This window comes from Macrobrachium rosenbergii, chromosome 28 (genome assembly GCF_040412425.1).
Source record: "Macrobrachium rosenbergii isolate ZJJX-2024 chromosome 28, ASM4041242v1, whole genome shotgun sequence".
In the NCBI taxonomy this organism is placed as follows: Eukaryota; Metazoa; Arthropoda; class Malacostraca; order Decapoda; family Palaemonidae; genus Macrobrachium; species Macrobrachium rosenbergii.
In genome coordinates, this window is record NC_089768.1 from 20,587,501 (window position 1) to 20,605,765 (window position 18,265).

At 36.2% G+C, this 18,265-nt stretch overlaps 3 protein-coding genes across 3 annotated transcripts in view; 2 read left to right on the plus strand and 1 right to left on the minus strand.

Moving 5' to 3' along the window:
- LOC136854110 (protein qua-1-like) overlaps positions 1 to 710 on the minus strand; it is a 9,764-nt gene extending 9,054 nt beyond the window's left edge. Inside the window, exon 1 of the mRNA XM_067130292.1 lies at positions 353 to 710. Coding sequence (XP_066986393.1) covers positions 353 to 360 — 8 coding nt within the window. The 5' untranslated portion in view covers positions 361 to 710. The remainder of the gene's footprint in view (positions 1 to 352) is intronic.
- A 6,885-nt stretch (positions 711 to 7,595) lies between these two features.
- On the plus strand, positions 7,596 to 13,775 carry LOC136854111 (uncharacterized). Its single transcript, XM_067130294.1, has 4 exons — positions 7,596 to 8,700; positions 10,302 to 10,515; positions 11,136 to 11,305; positions 13,144 to 13,775. Exons 1-4 carry the CDS (start codon positions 8,539 to 8,541, stop codon positions 13,762 to 13,764), a joined length of 1,167 nt encoding a protein of 388 aa, XP_066986395.1. The 5' UTR covers positions 7,596 to 8,538; the 3' UTR covers positions 13,765 to 13,775.
- A 33-nt stretch (positions 13,776 to 13,808) lies between these two features.
- LOC136853934 (cylicin-2-like) lies at positions 13,809 to 15,437 on the plus strand. Its single transcript, XM_067129831.1, has one exon. The coding sequence runs from the start codon at positions 13,809 to 13,811 to the stop codon at positions 15,435 to 15,437; it is 1,629 nt and encodes a 542-aa protein (XP_066985932.1).
- The last annotated feature ends 2,828 nt before the right edge of the window (positions 15,438 to 18,265 follow it).

Sequence of the window (18,265 nt, forward strand, 5' to 3'; positions counted from 1 at the left end):
TGTACAAACGCATAGGAAAAGAAAAGCAGGAGAAAATTCCAAAGCGTGGCAGTTAAGCGAGAAATCCTTAATGATCAGTGCAATGGATCCGAGTCAAATAAATTGTAACCTTCGTATATGCATTTTGGTATGATATTATCTACATTTAGCCACAGCGATTTCCATTTTCAGAGCACCCAGAGCTTTGCGTCTTACTTGCAGCCTTATCTTACGCAGCGGTACTCATAAACATCCTAAAGACCTTAGTTATTAGGTGAAGCGATAATGCGCCACATGGGGGTCCGGGAAACCAAGCAAATGCGTTTGCGAGTGTGCATAACAAAAAAGTAAATAAACAACCATCTATACTCACGGCGTCATGTTAAGTTACACTAGCGAAGCATCACTTTACGGCCTCATCTTTACATCAGAATCACTTGAGAATTCCACCTGCTCCATCGCCATCCGCCATGGGGCCATACAAACCCCAAAAACACCAAACTCCCAGCCAAATTTTCTAGAATAAACAATCACTCCTGTAGCAGAGGAACTGGTAAAAGAACTTGGCTTGAGGTAATCCTACGTCAAGAATGCGATATTTATATCTATCCCAGACGAAGGAGACTGAGTGCTGTGACCACTGGGCTAGGCCTCAGTCAACATACTACTGTAGGTCCGACTGCGCTGAAGGAGGTTCCAGTGGCTATTTCTGAACGGACCGATTGCATCACAAAACAGGAACTGGAAGTCTACCTGCTATACCTCATTTGGGAATGACCTTGGGATGGGACACCGGATATGACGTTGTTCTGACATGGTGAATTCATCTCTGTATTGTGTTATGGAATAAACCTTAAATTAGTAGGTATATAATCAGTTACTGTAATAGCCACTAATACCCACCGTGCTTTCTAGCTTGTGCAAGGGTCATGGAGGCAGATTACCATGCTTTGTATCGCATCAAGAATTATGCTCATTTATTCCGTTCATGACATTGATAATGCTGACAGGAAACCTGTAACGTTAGAGCATTTAAGTAAGCATACAAAACGATGAAAAGAAAGGCATTATAGAACGTAAACAAATCACTAATTGTCCAAAGAAAAATAAAGGAAAACATTGATGATGTTTATACACATTTCTATGGCATGAGTTGGCGGATGTGATTTACGGTACTGCCGTAGGGGAGATGCGTAGATTCTATGGCAGGAAAGGAACTCGCAAGCAGTTCTCTAGCATGATGTTCAGTGTTTAATTCCTGCTCCAGTATTTTCAATTTTTGTTGCAGTTTTTGGTAGGATAATAAAAGAAATTGGAGCATTTTGACTGATAGGATTACGCACGGTAATATATAGGTATATATATATATATATATATATATATATATATATATATATATATATATATATATATATATATATATATATATATATATATATATATATATATATATATCTCGTCTCATTAGTTGGGCTGCTACTTGGAAATCTTAGCTTGATGATGAATAATATTGCCAAGACCAGGAAGAACATTCTTTATTACACAAGCTTTCGAGGTATAAAACCTCATCATCAGGCTGAAAAACCGACAAGGATTAGAATCAATGAAATTACAATAAAATAAATTGCCATAATAAATCTTCAGCAAAAATATTAACCAAATATATAAAACGAACAGTAATTACAAACTAAAAGGGTGAGACGCAAAAACGAAAAAATTAAAAACGAACACAAACATAAAAATATAAAAATAAGGTGAAATGTAAACAAACTACCAATCACAAACTAAAATATTCAACGACCCAATTGTGTACCTACTATGAAATTACACGATAGCTTGTTGAATACCAGATGAGTTGTTGTTCAATTCCGGTTTCACTTTTATTAAATAAACACCGATTCTGAAATCAAAAGGTCCAGTCTGTTTCAACAAAAAGACAGTACCCGAAAATCCAGGTCAGTGACAGGATGGTCCTGTTCTAAACTGTGTTCCCTAATGGCAGAAAAGGGTGGTTTGGAAAGAGGAAACCTAGTTCTAATAGAAAGACCTCTGTGTTCCAAAATTCTGTGTCTGAGCCAGCGGGAACTGGATCCCACGTATCGCAGACCACACTGCGAACAAGTGAACAAGTAAACGACACAGGAATTAAGGTCCACAGGCAGAGTAGGCTTCTCCTTCAAAAGTGATCTTACAGTAAAAGGATTATTGAAAACAAACCGGAAACTAATTTGAAGGAAACAATGCTTAAGCATTTATTGCAACTTTTTTCGGACCATATAGCTACTATGACCAAGGTAGGGCAATTTAATGTATTTTACATCTTTACTAGCAGTACTGTATACCGGTCTGGGACAAAACTTTTCATTTTAAAAATTTTTCAGAACTTTGTAAAATACAAAAATGGGATATGAGTTTTCAGGAAAATAATTCAGGAGAAAGACCATATCTTGATGAAAAAAATTAAAATCACAACAAACATTGTAGGCTCTATTTATCAAAGTGCGTATTGAATTCATCTTATACAACTTTGGTGAAAAACTGAGATATGGTCTTTCTCCTGAATTATTTTTCTGGAAACTCATATCCCATTTTTGTATTTTACAAAGTTCTGAAAAATTTTTTAAATGAAAAGTTTTGCCCCAGACCGGTGTACAGTACTGCTAGTAAGGATGTAAAGTACATTAAATTGCCCTACCTTGGTCATAGTAGCTATATGGTCCGAAAAAAGTTTCAAGAAATACTTAAGCATTGTTTCCCTCAAATTAGTTTCGGGTTTGTTTTCAATAATCCTTAATACTGTAAGATCACTTTTGAAGAGAAGCCTACTCTGCCTGTGGACCTTAATTCCTGTGTCGTTTACTTGTTCGCAGTGTGGTCTGCGATACGTGGGATCCAGTTCCCACTGGCTCAGATACAGAATTTTGGAACACAGAGGTCTTTCTATTAGAACTAGGTTTCCTCTTTACAAACCACCCTTTTCTGCCATTAGGGAACACGGTTTAGCACAGGACCATCCTATCACTGACCTGGATTTTCTGGTACTGTCTTTTTGTTGAAACAGACTGGACCTTTTGATTTCAGAGTCGCTGTTTATTAAAAAAAATGAAACCGGAATTGAACAACAACTCGTCTGGTATTCAACTAGCTATCGTGTAATTTCATAGTAGGTACACAATTGGGTCGTTAAATATTTTAGTTTGTGATTGGTAGTTTGTTTACATTTCACCTTATTTTTATATTTTTATGTTTGAGTTCGTTTTTAATTTTTCGTTTTTTTGCGTCTCACCCTTTTAGTTTGTAATTACTGTTCGTTTTATATATTTGGTTAGCATTTTTGCTGAAGATTTATTATGGCAATTTATTTTATTGTAATTTCATTGATTCTAATCCTTGTCGATTTTTCAGCCTGATGATGAGGTTTTATACCTGAATAAAGAATGAGGTCTTGGGAATATTATTCATCATCAAGATATATATATATATATATATATATATATATATATATATATATATATATACATGCATATATATATATATATACTGTATATATATATATATATATATATATATATATATATATATATATATATATATATATATATATATATATATATATATATATATATATATATATATTTATATATATGTATATATAAGTGAATGTTTGTATATTAGTTTGGCTTTTAGAAATCCAAACCGCTTGACAGATACAGACAAAATTTTGCACACGGCCTCTATGTCACCTCAGAAAGGTTTTTAACTCAAAATCAAACCCCTACTCCGTGACAGACATACAAACGCTGACAAAACAAATGAAATTCTCATTTATGTGTGTTGTCTTTTCTTCTGGTGCTGCTAGAAGTATGATTAACCTACAACAATAAATCCCCTAAAACATCAATATTTGATCAGAATTTACTTGAATTTTGATAATAATTAATATAATGTTTATTACCTCACTAAAATCTACATTGAAAACCTAAATCGATCATTTCTTTCCTTAGTAAGCGAAGCTGAGTCCGCGCATGCATAGTTGTGGCTTAACGCAACGATTTCAGCCAGCAGAAATCAATTCGTTTGCGCCGCCTGTTCATGCATATATTTGAAGATGTTATATGATATAATAAGTATATAAATACATTCCCTTTTTGTGTACAGTGTTAAAATGGTCCTACACACGATCCTAAGTCATTTATTGCATGAAACATCCGGCAGGAAGAACAACAAGTTGTTGGCTGTGCTGGAATAATCGAAATATCACCTTGGACACTCCAGCAGTTGGAATTAATTATCGTGCAAATTGGCAAAAAACTTCACTGTATACGAAAGATAAATTTCTTTTCACTTTGCTTGGTTCTGATTACCTGGAGGATAGTGACTAAAAATTCTAGATTAAAACTTTATAGGAATGTAGATCATTACATTTGGAAATCTTTTCTGAAAGGCACTTGGAGGGTATTAGATGCAAATAGGGGTTAAATTAAGAAATGACAACTATTGCACTTCGAGGAACTCGAAGTGCTCACATCTTACTTCTTCTTCTTCGCCTTTCGACCTTATTAATCCCACCGCATAGCAGTGTCGGCCGCTCGAATCAACTTTCTCCACCTATTTCAATTCCTTGCATCTTCTTCCCCCAGTCCCACCTCACCCATAGCCCTCCTCACCACATCCACCCATCTGATCTGCTGACGCCCCACACTCCTCCCCCCATCACTGGCATGTTCTTGGCTCTCTTCATTGGTTCCACCTCCTCTCTTCTTATTACATGGCCATACTATCTCAGACAAGCTTCCCTAGTCTTCTCCTTTACAGTACATATACCACACATTCTTCTTATATCTTGACTCTCCCCCTTTCCAGTAGTGATATTCCAGCAATCCATGTCACCATCCTCATCTCAGTTCTTTCCAACAGTCCCTCCTCTTTCCTCTTAAGTGCCCAAGTTTCTGTCCCATATAATAGTACAGACCTGATAACTGTCTTATAAATTTTCATTTTGATCCTCAATGGCATTCTTGTCTAAAACAACTCCAGTTACTTCCCTCCAATTTTGCCATGCTTCTTTCACTCTCTGTCTCACTGCTTCCTCAGTACCTCCCTCCTCTGCTATTATTGGCCCCAAGTAGTTAAACTCATCGTTCTGTTTTAGCACTGTATCATCTTCCACTTGACTGTATACTTCTTCATGTCCTTCTTTACTACTAATCAGTAGCTCTGTCTTTCCAATGTTCATATCCTACACAGCACGTCAATTCATACATTTTGCTGATGTAATCATACATAATAAGGAATAGTATTCCCATCATTTAGGAAAATAAAATGATTGTTTATGGTTATATAATAGAATGATATCTATTCATTTCTATCTTTTATCAATGCGAAAACAATAAATAACCGATCCTCCAAGAAGGGAAAGATTTTGTTTGATTCATGATTATGTTATTGCTCGAATTGATCAAGTTTACTTTCATTAAAGTAACACATATCATAAAAGACATCATTGGCCTAGGCCTATACCAAATTGTCTGTATCACATGGAAATATTGTTTTAGGATTTTTACCGTTTTTTTGGACTTATAACGGCCTACAAATAGCGTTGAAGGGTCTAACAGTGAAATGAATCAGCCTATACATAATTTATTTATATTCTGATCAGAGCGTCTGAGATGCTTCCCAGATGAAATAATAGTGACAAACTGTCACGAAATTGGCGCTAACCTGAAATTGGTCGGTCGGAAGATATTTACCATCAGCCCGTTCTGGTGAGTGGACGTGTTTTACCTATCAGTCGGTCGGAAGATATTTAGGTAATACCATCAGCTAAACCCATCCGTTCTACTACCATTGGTGAGTGGACTATAACTGTCGGAATTTACATATCAGTCATCTCCGCCGTTTTTCCGGGCATCATTTCCTTGACGTAAATTAAAATGATTTAAAATGGTAGGGTAATCTTAGTGCTATATATAATATGATATCTACCATCCATTTTCTAAGGGTTGGTCAGCTAGTATACACACACACACACATATATATACGGGTGATCAAATAGTTTTGTATATAGTTTGAGGAAGTAATTGCCATAGGACTTAATTGGGTTGTTTGGTAGATAGCATCCTAATTTTTGGCAGGTCGCGAATACCTCGGTGGATATCATATTATGATAGCACCGTCATTTTTCGAGCACATGAGGATAACGCAGTTATCGGAATCACTGGAAAATAAATAATATTCAACGTCTTTTCAGTAAATGTTCTTCATTTTATTCGAATGATCATTTCACTTAAGAGAGTTTTTAACAAACCCTTAAAACATTTTGCTTGCACCTTTTTGTAATATATATAACTTCTCCTTTTCGCATAGAGTTTCTGTAACACCCCACATCTCTCTCTCTCTCTCTCTCTCTCTCTCTCTCTCTCTCTCTCTCACTGTGGTTTTGCCATTAACCTAATGGTATCTATTTATTTTTATAAGGGACTTATTTTTTATAACATTTTTACTTTCTAAGAGAAACAAAGCAACCAAAATTTGGTGCATAGTTTGCATTCACAATTTCCGCTGTCAAATATGTAATTGAAGAGAAGAAATGCAAACAAGAGGAAGTAATACTTAACCAGAAAGTCCATGACCTGTGTAATGACTATTATTTTCAACAACAAATATAATCCGGGAGCCCCGCCGCCCCCCCTTCAGAAAAAAAACAAAGAAATCTATAATTACAGAGAAAACTTGACCCTTCCGCTTTCATGCCCTTTCATCAGAATCAGAATCAGAATCATGTTTTGGTTGTCATATCCTATGCGGATGGAAAGACAAAAGTACAGAGAATTTATGACGAAACTATTTCCTCCTTTTGTTAGAGACCAGAGAAGAACGACGGAATTACTTTTAATTGTTACGAAAAGTGCGTAATCACTGCGCGAAGGCCGTTGACTTGTATCACAAGTTAGGATTTTACTCACCTTACGTAAACCATACGATATTCATTAATATTACCGTCATCATCTTCATCATTTTCGTTATTAGTTTTTCCAGCGAATCGCTTCTGATTCGAAATAATTCTGATTCGTGAGTAAGACGGCACTGAATTATCTTTTAAAGCACCTCTTTGCGCTTTTTCACCGAAGATTACTTTAGAGACTACATTTTGGAGAAGACTGAATAAAAAGGTAGTTCTGCTTGTTAAAGTAATACTCTCTCTTCTGCTTTAGCGTTGATATTTTTTTTCCTTGGATCACGTCTGTGGCTTTCTTCATCTAATTCGTGATGTCAGCAAATCCATAGCAAGGCGTTTGACGATTTCTTCCTCTCCCTTTGCTTATGTTGCACCATCAACTTCGTCAAGTTTGTTCATTTGAGAACTAACAAAATCCTTATTATAAGAAAAATGTAAATTTTAAAACGTGTCAAACTACTTTCGTACCTTTACAAAATTTCATGTGGACAATTCCTTCATAGTGGCTGCTTCCTTTCCTTATAAGTGTTATGTCTGGGGGTTATTCAAAATTTTAAAACATCTAGGAAGAACTTGCCATTGGCCTTCAGTGAAGCAATATCTACTTTAGTTATATTGCCTGAATTAAAAACGAATGTTTTTTATTTTTCTGAGGAGTAGAGACATTTCTCTGAAGCAATTGTTACTGGAAGTAATAAGATAACGTAGCGCACAGACAAAGATAAGAGAAACCTCACCTTAAACATCGCCCATTGTTGCATTAGAGAATCCGCCATCGAATATAACACACTGACCCGCGAACACCTTTTAGACTTGGACACATGCACTGTATGGTCCCTTCTTCCGTTTTTCCTTCCTGTAACCTTCGCTCTTTCAATTTTGTCCGTCGTTGTGATGCATTTCTTCCGGTTACTTTTATCCGCAATTTCCTTGCGCCTGAGTCTTAGTTACGCTGGGGCATTTGGGTATTCATTCCTCCGACCTTTGCTTTCAAGATCAGAAGACCTTCGAGGCCTTTAGCATAATGCACCTGACACACTTTAAGAGCGGATGCAGTTGCGTGCGTTATCTGTTTTTTTTTTTTTTATAACCTACTTTTGTTTTCATTCAACAATGTTTTTCAACTTCATATTAGCACTAAGCGTCACGAAAGAACTACTGAGTACTGTCAAACTTTCATGTGATCCTTTTTGTTCATTTATAATTTCTCTCTCTCTCTCTCTCTCTCTCTCTCTCTCTCTCTCTCTCTCTCTCTCTCTCTCTCTCTCATTCATTTGTGGCACCGGAATATCCGTTGGACTCGAGCGGCAATCCCCACCTATTCTTTTTGGTGAAACATGCCGTAACATTACCGCCGGAAATGCATGAGGGCAATCTCCACGCCCTCCCAGAGTGAGGTCGGGACGAGGTCACTGAAAATATGGGTGATTCCTTTCGCTTTCGACGCGATATCACCGCAGATCCCATATGGAAGCATGATTTAGTCTGGCTGCAGTACTGGTGGACGCTAGTTGTGTGGGTGCGCCGCCTTGAGAATGACACCGTCGTCCACATAAGGAAAATGTGAGTCTGAAGACAAATCAACGAACATTCTTGCGAAAATGGATCACCCTGAAGAACGCCTCTCTACTCGGAAGAAGTTGTCGGTTAGGCTGCTGATTCTCTTGGTCATCTTGAACGGATATCCATCGTCTGCTTTCGTTTTCAAGACAGGGGAGTGCCGTTCCATAAGCGAGACTGTGAAGAACTTCGACATCGGCCAGGTGAGATTCGTTCATCAAATTAAAAGATATGTCATATTAAACAAAACGCCACTCCATTTATGTTTTGGATGTTCACCTCTGGTGTCGGGACAGAGAGTGGATGAGACTTGAGAGACTTCTCACACAGATTACTATAAATTAAAGAAACGCATGGTTTGTTATACAGAGATATACAATAATACTAAAAAAGCATTATCCGGCCTGATTCTAAAAATTCATTAAAGCCAGAAACGGAATACTGTAAATTAATGAACCTCACTGTATAAAGAGATATACAACAAAACTAAAACGCATTATCCGGTCTGATTCTAAGAATACATTAAAACCAAAAAAATACTAAAATGAGTTTGACTGGAAATAAGCTTAGTAAGTAAAATTTTTGCTCTCATGAATGACAAACGGGAAGAAATAGTTTTGATACGAAATACATAAAAGAAAAACCGAATAGCTTTTCCTTGGTAAAATCAAAGATTTTATGCTAAGATGCACTCAAAGGAAATATAAGATCTAGTATTATTATAGAAGTGTACATACATGGAAAACGTACATATATATAAAGATATAAATATATGTAGGCCTATATATAAGTATATAATGTATATATATACATACATACATATATGTAGATGTATATATAATGTGTGTGTGTATTTATTTATATATATATATATATATATATATATATATATATATATATATATATATATATATATATATATTGATTGATTGATTGATTGTACTGTATATGTATATCAGAGGTGAATTGGATTATCTTTATTTAATTTTCTTTTAAGTCCTCTAAAAAAGTCCTCTAAAAAATCAGACGATACAGGGATTGTTGGGACAGGGACGGTTTCAGTTTCGATAAGAAATAGTGTATATAGAGCATGTGTTTGTTGTGAAATAACTATGCGACACCACTCGGAGCGTCTATGCATGCCTTTGCGTAACTAATGGTCAGGTGTAATTTTTAAATGATAAGGTTCTAGGTCACATATGATGATAAAGAGCGGGCAGGTAAATGTGTGCATATAACGAGAAGTAGGAAAACCTTATAACTGAACGTGGAAGGGAGAAAGAATTTATGAAACAGAAGGAAAGTTTTCGAGAATGACTAAAAGTTTTCATGATCGGAGCGAAGTGTGCGTCAGGTCATGCAAGACAGGAGAGCGAATAGCATGTTGCTAACTTGCTGTTATAGTGAAAAAATTTTCCTTAACTATTTTTTATATTATTTTGAGGTTTTGCTCAATTATCTGGGAAAGCCTTTGCATTAATCCTATAATTAATAAAACCTGCAAAGAAGTACCTAACTTTGGACTGTCATATTGATTTTATCTTTACATCTGATTACAATGAGATATTTGGTAGTAAATGTTGAAAGTTCACCTGAATTCTTGAAAAAAATTATTACAGTCATCGATGCAAAAATTAGGGAGGGCTTGTGAAATAACAATGAGAAACTAATGGCCGCGAAGATTGGATTTATTATCAAAATGCAGCCTTCAATATCACAACCATCATCAGAGCATTAAACATGATAATATTTGCAACTCCATATGTCTTTCTGCAATCTACTCTCTTTACTTTCTTTTCCCTAGTTTCTAGGCACATGGTACGTCATACAGTCCTCTAACACAGCAGCCAGATGTCACTCAATCTCGATCAAGGACAAGAGCGGCAGCTTCGCTTTCACTGTGAACAAGCAACTCTATTCTCTCCTGGCAGCCGGTATCGTTCACAACCTCCACTACGAGGCCCAGGTCTACCCAAATCCACAGAAGCCTGCCAGCATGGTCGTCAGAATGCCCTCTTGTAAGCGTTTTCTAACTTCTGGGTCCAAGCTCCGCTGAGTCCAGACTCCATGGCTCTTGGGTGTTTTCGTATTGACTGATAAAAGAGCGACTCGAGATTAAATCAGACGTATGAGTCTAAGATTAATGAATTATTTTTTTTCCATTAGATGATACATTAGGTGGATAATTTGCAACTAGTGTTTTATGGAGGAATACATATTATTCTGTCACGTCTTTTCCTCATGACGACCAGTAATTCCTTATTTTCTACATATAACAGAAGAATAAAAATAGCCGTTAAAAGTTACTTTTTTCTGTACAAGAACAGTACCACCTTCAACACCTTTTTGGTAAGTTTTGAAGTTATTTCAAGACAATGTTTTATCCATTCATAATATCGGGGTTTGTTTAAACATACAAACCCAACATACACAAGCCGTAAGATTTTACTCTCTCTCTCTCTCTCTCTCTCTCTCTCTCTCTCTCTCTCTCTCTCTCTCTCTCTCTCTTCGAAGACATTTGCCTCATGCAACGAAAGTCTGCTCACCTACCTGATCTTGGCATTGGAAAACATACAAACATCCATGCAAACTTAGAAGAGGAAGATTATTAAAGAGATCCCCCATTTTCCTATTTCAGCACTGTACAGCGACATATCCTACGAAGTGATTGGGACGGACTACAAAACCTGGGCTGTCGTGTGGGCCTGTAAAAACCAGATGTTTGGACACCTGGAGTCGGGAATGATCCTGTCTCGCACCACCACCCTTCCTATCGAGAGCCTTACCCTTATCCGCCAGGATTTAATGGTGAGTATATATATATATATATATATATATATATATATATATATATATATATATATATATATATATATATATATATATATATATATATATATATGTGTGTGTGTGTGTGTGTGTGTGTGTGTGTGTGTGTGTGTGTATAAAGACACACACACATGCATACATGTATATGGATAAACAAGTGTGCATGTCTGAGCAGGAATTTTCACCCTGACAGTAAATTCCACTTATTGACTCTTCGTTAACATTTCCTCTTTAGAAAGTTAGCCATGTATTATTAAATTATCTGCCAGTCAAATTCTCCCAACTCTCCAACTCTCTCTCTCTCTCTCTCTCTCTCTCTCTCTCTCTCTCTCTCTCTCTCTCTCTCTCTCTCTCTCTCTCTTTCACCTATGGAAGTAGGATTGTATCTCTGTAGTTAAATATATTCTGCTCTTAATATTCCAAACTATAAGAAAAACGAGTCAGTAACTAATGATATTAAGATTTCAGGTTTTCAATTACTTCATTTCGTCTGTGGAAACAAATATAAATATCTTATTGATAAAACAAAATTATCCGAGCAAGGCAATGTCAAAATCGAATTAGAATAATAAGTAATACAAAAGATATAATATGGAGATCCATGGGAGTTATAATGAATTGTAAAATGAAATAGTTAGGTGGCCTTTTGAAAATGTGATTTTTCAGACCTTACTTGAGTAAATTATGCAACGTACAGTTATACAAATGTTAGCTACACCAGTTTATGCTTCTATTGGAAAGAAAATGGTTTATTATCAAAGAAAATGTACCAACATTCACTGAGTGACTCGTAAAAAGGAAGTCAGATTGCTTAACTCTGCTAGTGAACACTTACGCAGACTCACACCCGGACACAGATTGCGTCTGTTTAGATTATTTCCTTCTCTTTATGATTTCCTTATCTGTTCCAATGACTTTCTAATAGCCATCACTGTTCCTAATTCTATTGATAATAAATTACTCTAGTTCCATATTTTCCGAATATTCCACCGGATATATTCAGAATAGTTGGCCTCTAATAAACATGTACTTTTTTTTTTATTTATTTTGTCTTGTAATAAAAACTCTCGGCTGAAATATTTCTGCTGATTATGATTTTACTTTTGTAAGACTGCCATCTGCTAATGGTTTATGCTAAGCTTTTTTTCTCTTTAAAATAATTAAGGTTCTCAATTCTCTCCTAATACCAATATGAACTCGGTAACAAGAGATCTAACATTAGCATCTGGTCTTGCCTAGCAAAATTCGAATTAATAATTGTACCTCATGGGCATTTTACTGATAAATATTTTCAGCTAGTGACGATACTACTATTTTAAACGCCTTATTTGAAAGCTCTAATGTCTTGTGACTCAACATCTCGGCTACTGGAGCCAAAGTGAAATTTATCATTTGCCATATTTATTTGTTTATTGTTTTGTTTATCGGTGAGTCAGTCCTTAAGATCAGTGAGTCTGTGGATGAGTGAGTTTTGGCTCTACTAACAAGAGGTTACTTTAATTTAGAAATGAATGTGGATTGAGATTATTATTATTATTATTATTATTATTATTATTATTATTATTATTATTATTATTATTATTATTATTATTATTATTATTATTATTACTATTATTATTATTATTATTATTATTATTATTATTATTATTATTATTATTATTATTATTGGGCAGAGGAGTGTCACTGGCAGAGTATAGTGCTTTTTGTTTACTTTCTAATAGAAATTAAAACTGAGTTGTGCTCTTAGTATCATTGCTTGCATATTACTTCCGGTTTAATATTTAAATTGTAAAGGGTATTCACTAATTATCTTGCAGAGTTTGGGAGTGAGCAAATTGTCAACAGTGCAACAAAGAGACTGCAGTCCCAAGCTGGGAGGAGGATTCTTTACCCTAGAATTAGCTTCCGGACTAACGAACGTCCCTGTCGACTGGCAAACCCTTATTCCAAACACTCAGGTCCCTTCGGCGATAACGGCAGGCTGTTTCGTTCAGGAGGGACAGTACTTCTACTTCCGCGAGGTCTGTCCCTCGGCAAGCACCGGCTCGAACCCAGGGAGCACAAATAGTAGTGGCGATTATTATTACTACTATTACGACGACCCAGCGGCCCTCGTGGGGGCGTGGATGGAACTGATAACAGCGCTGGCAGTGGTAATAGTGGAGAGACTACTACTGACGGAGCGGGAGCAGGAGATTACTATTACTACTACGAAGATGCAGGAAGTGGTGGTAATTATTATTACACAGACAGCCTTGATGGAAACAGCTATGAATATTATGACTATACGTCTTCTGGAGATGGGTCGGGAAGTGGCGACGACTCTGAGAACTACTATTACTATGACGACGAATATTCTGGTGACAATTACTACACTGATGATTACGGTAGTGATTATTATTACGACGATGAGTATGCAACGGAGGGGCTGCAAATGAGGCCAGTCGAAAAAGAATACGAAGACCTCGGTGAGGACGAGTCTATGCTCGATTACGTTAATGAGGAAAACTATGGAATGTCACAGATCTTACCTGAGATGACAGCGAGAAACTGGACGTATCTCTGGAACACCTTCTCTCGAGGCCTGGATGAGATTGACTGGAAGGTCGAGGGAGATGCCATTGTTACTGGAATAACGGCAAACAACGACATTCCTGGAAAGAATGGTATTAGCGAGCCTTTCTCGAAGAAGGGTGAAACAGAGACTGCAGTCAAAGGGGTGTCCTCTTTTGACGTTGGTGAGGATCAGCTGTCACTGAGAATGAAGAGAGATGTCAACTCGAAGGGCATGAAGGAGAGTCCACAGGATGTTATAACGATTAGTACCGAGAAGGAAAAGGCTGGCTTATCTTCTCTCGCTGATAAGAATTCAGAGAAGGGTAACCTTCTTCAAGTCTCGAATGGGAATAAAATTGACATAAGTTTGAAAGAAAATTCAAAGCAGTTTTCTAATAAAAATACCAAAATTAGTACAGATAAGAAAGCAGGAGCAAAGAAAGAAAACAAAGCGAAGTCAAAGAAAAAAAGAAGACTGAGAAAAAAGAAAAAAGGAAAAGGGAAGAACAACAAAAGACGGAAGAAGAGTAAGAACAAGAAGAAGAGGAGGAGGAGGAGGAGGAGAAGGAAGAACGGAAGGAAAGGAGGAGGAAAGAATAAAAGGAAAAGCAATCCGCTAGTGGCGAGGCTGATCATGATGTCAGGGAAGCTCCAGAAGTTTCTGATGACCCACAACATCAACATCAGAAAAATTCCCGTAAAGCTTCGCATGAAGGACCTGTATCCTTACTTCGTAGACAAGGGCGAGAAGAGAAGGCTGCGTAGACTTCTTGGACGGGCGAGAAAGATGTGGGAATCTAAGGTCAAACGGACGGCGAAAAAGAAGGGGAAGAAGAACATGAAGATCTTTAAGAACCAGAGCACGTGGAAGAGAGGCAAAAAGAGGGGCGGTAAGAGGCGGAGAAGGAATAAAGGGAAACGACGTAAATCTAAACGGAGACGCAGGAAGGGGAAGAGGAAGAAGAAGAGGATGGCTGGCAAAGCAAAGCAAAGAAAGAAGAAAAACGGAGACGCGATTACGAAGATAACAAAGAAGGTTGGAAGTAACGATGACAATAAAAACGTAGTCATCAAAAAACTTGGTAAGTTGAAGAGAAAGGAGAAACCGGAGGTACCAGAGAGAACAGATGAAATATATAATGGAATAACGAAGAAGTTAAAGAGGGGAAAGAAGAACGGAGGTAAAGGTAACCTTTCGGAAAGAGAAAGGAGAAAGAGAAGGAAAAAGATAAGGAAAGCGATGAGGAAGAAAATGAAGAGGAAAATGAAAAAGAAATTGAAGGAGAGGAAAAGAAACAGGAAACGTGGTAAGAAAAAGAAGGGCAATAAAAAGAACCGCAAAAAGAATAAGAAAAATAAAAAAAGGAACAAGAAAAATACAAAAAAGAAGAAAAATAAAAATAAAAAGAAGGATAAACTACTCGAAAAGATGCTAGACACAAATGAGAAGAAAAACAGAAAGAAAGAGAAGGCGGAAGGAATAAATGAAGGAAAAGGACGGAAGAAAAAGGATAAAGAAATGGAAAAACTATTTAAAGAACTAGGCATTAGTTAAAGTATCAGTATATCAAAGAGATACTAAATAGAGTTAAAAATCCAGTTTCCAAAAAATGACTAAATAATGGTAATATACATTAAACTCCTTTTGTAATTATAGTTTTAAAGTTAAATATAATGCCTAAAAACCAAATATTTATGGCTGAAGAAAGGCTAAATATGTCAAACTCTTTTGGCAATAGTATTTCTACTGTCAGAGTTTAAGTTATAGGAATGTAAAGTAGATGAACGACAAAGAATTCTGCACAGTCGTCGATATTCGACTTAAAAAAACAGAAGGCTGAATTTTTCAAAAATTGACAATTGGAGATGACAACAATGCAAAAAAAAGTGGTCTTCGGATTGGAGTTCACGTAGTTATCATTGCACCAATTCTTTATAGTAGTTGTGACAAAGGTTCTTTTTTTTATAGGCGAGAAGTCACTCTCTACTAATGTCACTTGTCTTAATTAGGAGTAGTATATGGTCCACGAACTCGCGGAACAAAAGTGTTCTTCGTTCACTCATTCCTGTTATCACCTAATCTTCTGTACAACCATGCTGTGAAAAAATAGTATTAATTTCATTTTAATTTCATAGACGACGTGATAAAATTATAGATTGTTTTTATGGCTACAAATAAAGTACAACATCTGAATGCCTCTACGCAGACAAGCAACGATGGGAATTGAAACTGACAGACATGACATGTTCATCTGCTGCCAATGTAGTTTATTTATTGCAGAGGTGATGTCGGTAACTCTTACTGATATCTTTGTAAATTACTTCGGCAAGCAGGATGGCTATCTTATCTAATATCAGACTTTCATTTTTGGTGGTGCGTTTCGAGTATATGTACGTCTTTATGATTTTTTTTTTTTTTTGATGAATCGTTCCCTGTTTCCTTCATTTTTCTTGGAAGTTGAAGAAATTATTCGAAGAAAAATAAACGACTGTTTCCACGTTTTTAAAGTTTTATTTTCCTTGAGGGGACATGATGCAGTTTTAACAAAAAGGAAAATCTAAAAATTATCAAGAAATCCAAGGAGAAATATTTTAAACTTTCAAATTTTACATTGCCTAAATCCCACTATTTACTAAAAAAAAAAATAAATTCATGAAACCAAGATTTCAAGTAGAATACGTTCTCCACTATTAATACATGAATTACTTCCCTGCAAAGAGCTTGAATTCAAGGTTGTTGTTTACCATTCAATTGTTTTAAACTCACAGGAGTTATGAGGCCCAAAACTATCGTTCATATTCAGTATACAGAGGACATTTAATTGGATGTCAGTTTTTAGTCTGTCAGTTCACAACATAATTTAAACCTACGAGAGAACCCGGAGATTTTTTAAATCTCATAAAAAGCATGTTACTGTTTGCTGGACAATACATTCTCAGTATCCATAATTTGTATGTCATTATAGAAAAAAAACACTGTAACTCTAATTAGCAAGTTTCCACTAAAGTTATTAAGAGGACCTGGTAGCTTATTTAGGCTCACAGAAATCACATTCCAGAACACCCTGGGGGAGACAGCTCCATAAACACCCTAAATTGTGGCACCTCGGTCCATTTTACCCGGAGGTAAAATCACAAATCATGATTCTTCTAAATGTATGGCGGTGGTCGTGGGTTCGGGAAGTCCGCAAACACGCCGTTTTGCCTCTCCTAAATGCATGCATACTTCTATATGGACCACTTTTGTATCAGTTAATTCCGAAAGTTTAGACATTATATGTACCTACTGATTTATTTCGTAGAGCTTAAGGAAGGTGCCAAGTAATAGACTGAATTATTAGGCAAAGACGGACTTTAAAGTAAAATATTAAAAACTGTTCCCTTTAACGGTTCCCTGTTTAGTTTTCCAAACATAAAACTATCATAAAAATTTCGGAAAACAAGAATACTAACAGTTTAATGGGGTTTCTCTTCTTAACGAGAATTCTGGACGGATTTCATACCTTCAAGTCGAACATGATGAAAATTATAACACAAACTCAAACAGTTTGGAGTTTATATGTCGAAATATTTTTGCATCATTTCCCTAATCGTTTTTCCCTGAAGTAACCAAACATTCTCAGTTTTAGAACAATGGTTTTGTAAAACCAAAACTAATAGGGTAATAACTCAAAAAGAATCCTTAGCCGTCAGTATCACCGTTTAGGAAAAAGAAAGGACATGCACACCGTTTTGAATTATTGCTGAGCAAAACAAAGGAAATTAGAACATAAGTCATACAGTCCAACGCAGCGCCTGCGATTTTGTGTGATCTCGCATACCTGAAATAATCCCCTGTTATCTTTCTCATCTACTCAAATCCCTTATCTTACCTATATAGCTATGATAGCATCATGTTTCATTTAAACATTAAACAGATCGTGATAGTGATGATCGATGATGTCATGCTTGAGATAAACAGATAGAGAAACTCTTTACTCATGTTCGCGGCTACTGATGACAAACGAGACCATTGTAATCAAGATTAAATCATTATCTGATTTGCTTATTTTTTTTTAAGGTGATCTTTGAATAAGAATCTTCACTAAGAATAGATGTGTAATTGTGGTAGGACTTAGAATGGGGAAGTTACCGTGAGATTATAATTAACCAGCATGTCTTTTAACAGTTTATTTGCATGCCTTTATTTCACGTTATTATTTTCTATATTTTTCGCTTTCAGAATGGCGAGGAGAAGTTAGATACTAATGAGTAGATAAAGTTTCATTCGAACGAAAAGTCTTAGATGATACGTTACGTCAAACCTATTGACCCAAAACATCCGTACGTAAGGACACCAAAACATATGAGACACAATATAGACCAGAATTAGACTGAAATACA

Excerpts from the sequence above, each read along its gene's own strand:
- LOC136854111 (XM_067130294.1), top strand. The coding sequence starts at position 8,539 with ATGGATCACCCTGAAGAACGCCTCTCTACTCGGAAGAAGTTGTCGGTT. Across the intron at positions 10,516-11,135 it reads GGTCGTCAGAATGCCCTCTT|CACTGTACAGCGACATATCC; the intron begins GTAAGCGTTTTC and ends TTCCTATTTCAG. Across the intron at positions 11,306-13,143 it reads TTATCCGCCAGGATTTAATG|AGTTTGGGAGTGAGCAAATT; the intron begins GTGAGTATATAT and ends ATTATCTTGCAG.
- LOC136853934 (XM_067129831.1), top strand. The coding sequence starts at position 13,809 with ATGCTCGATTACGTTAATGAGGAAAACTATGGAATGTCACAGATCTTA.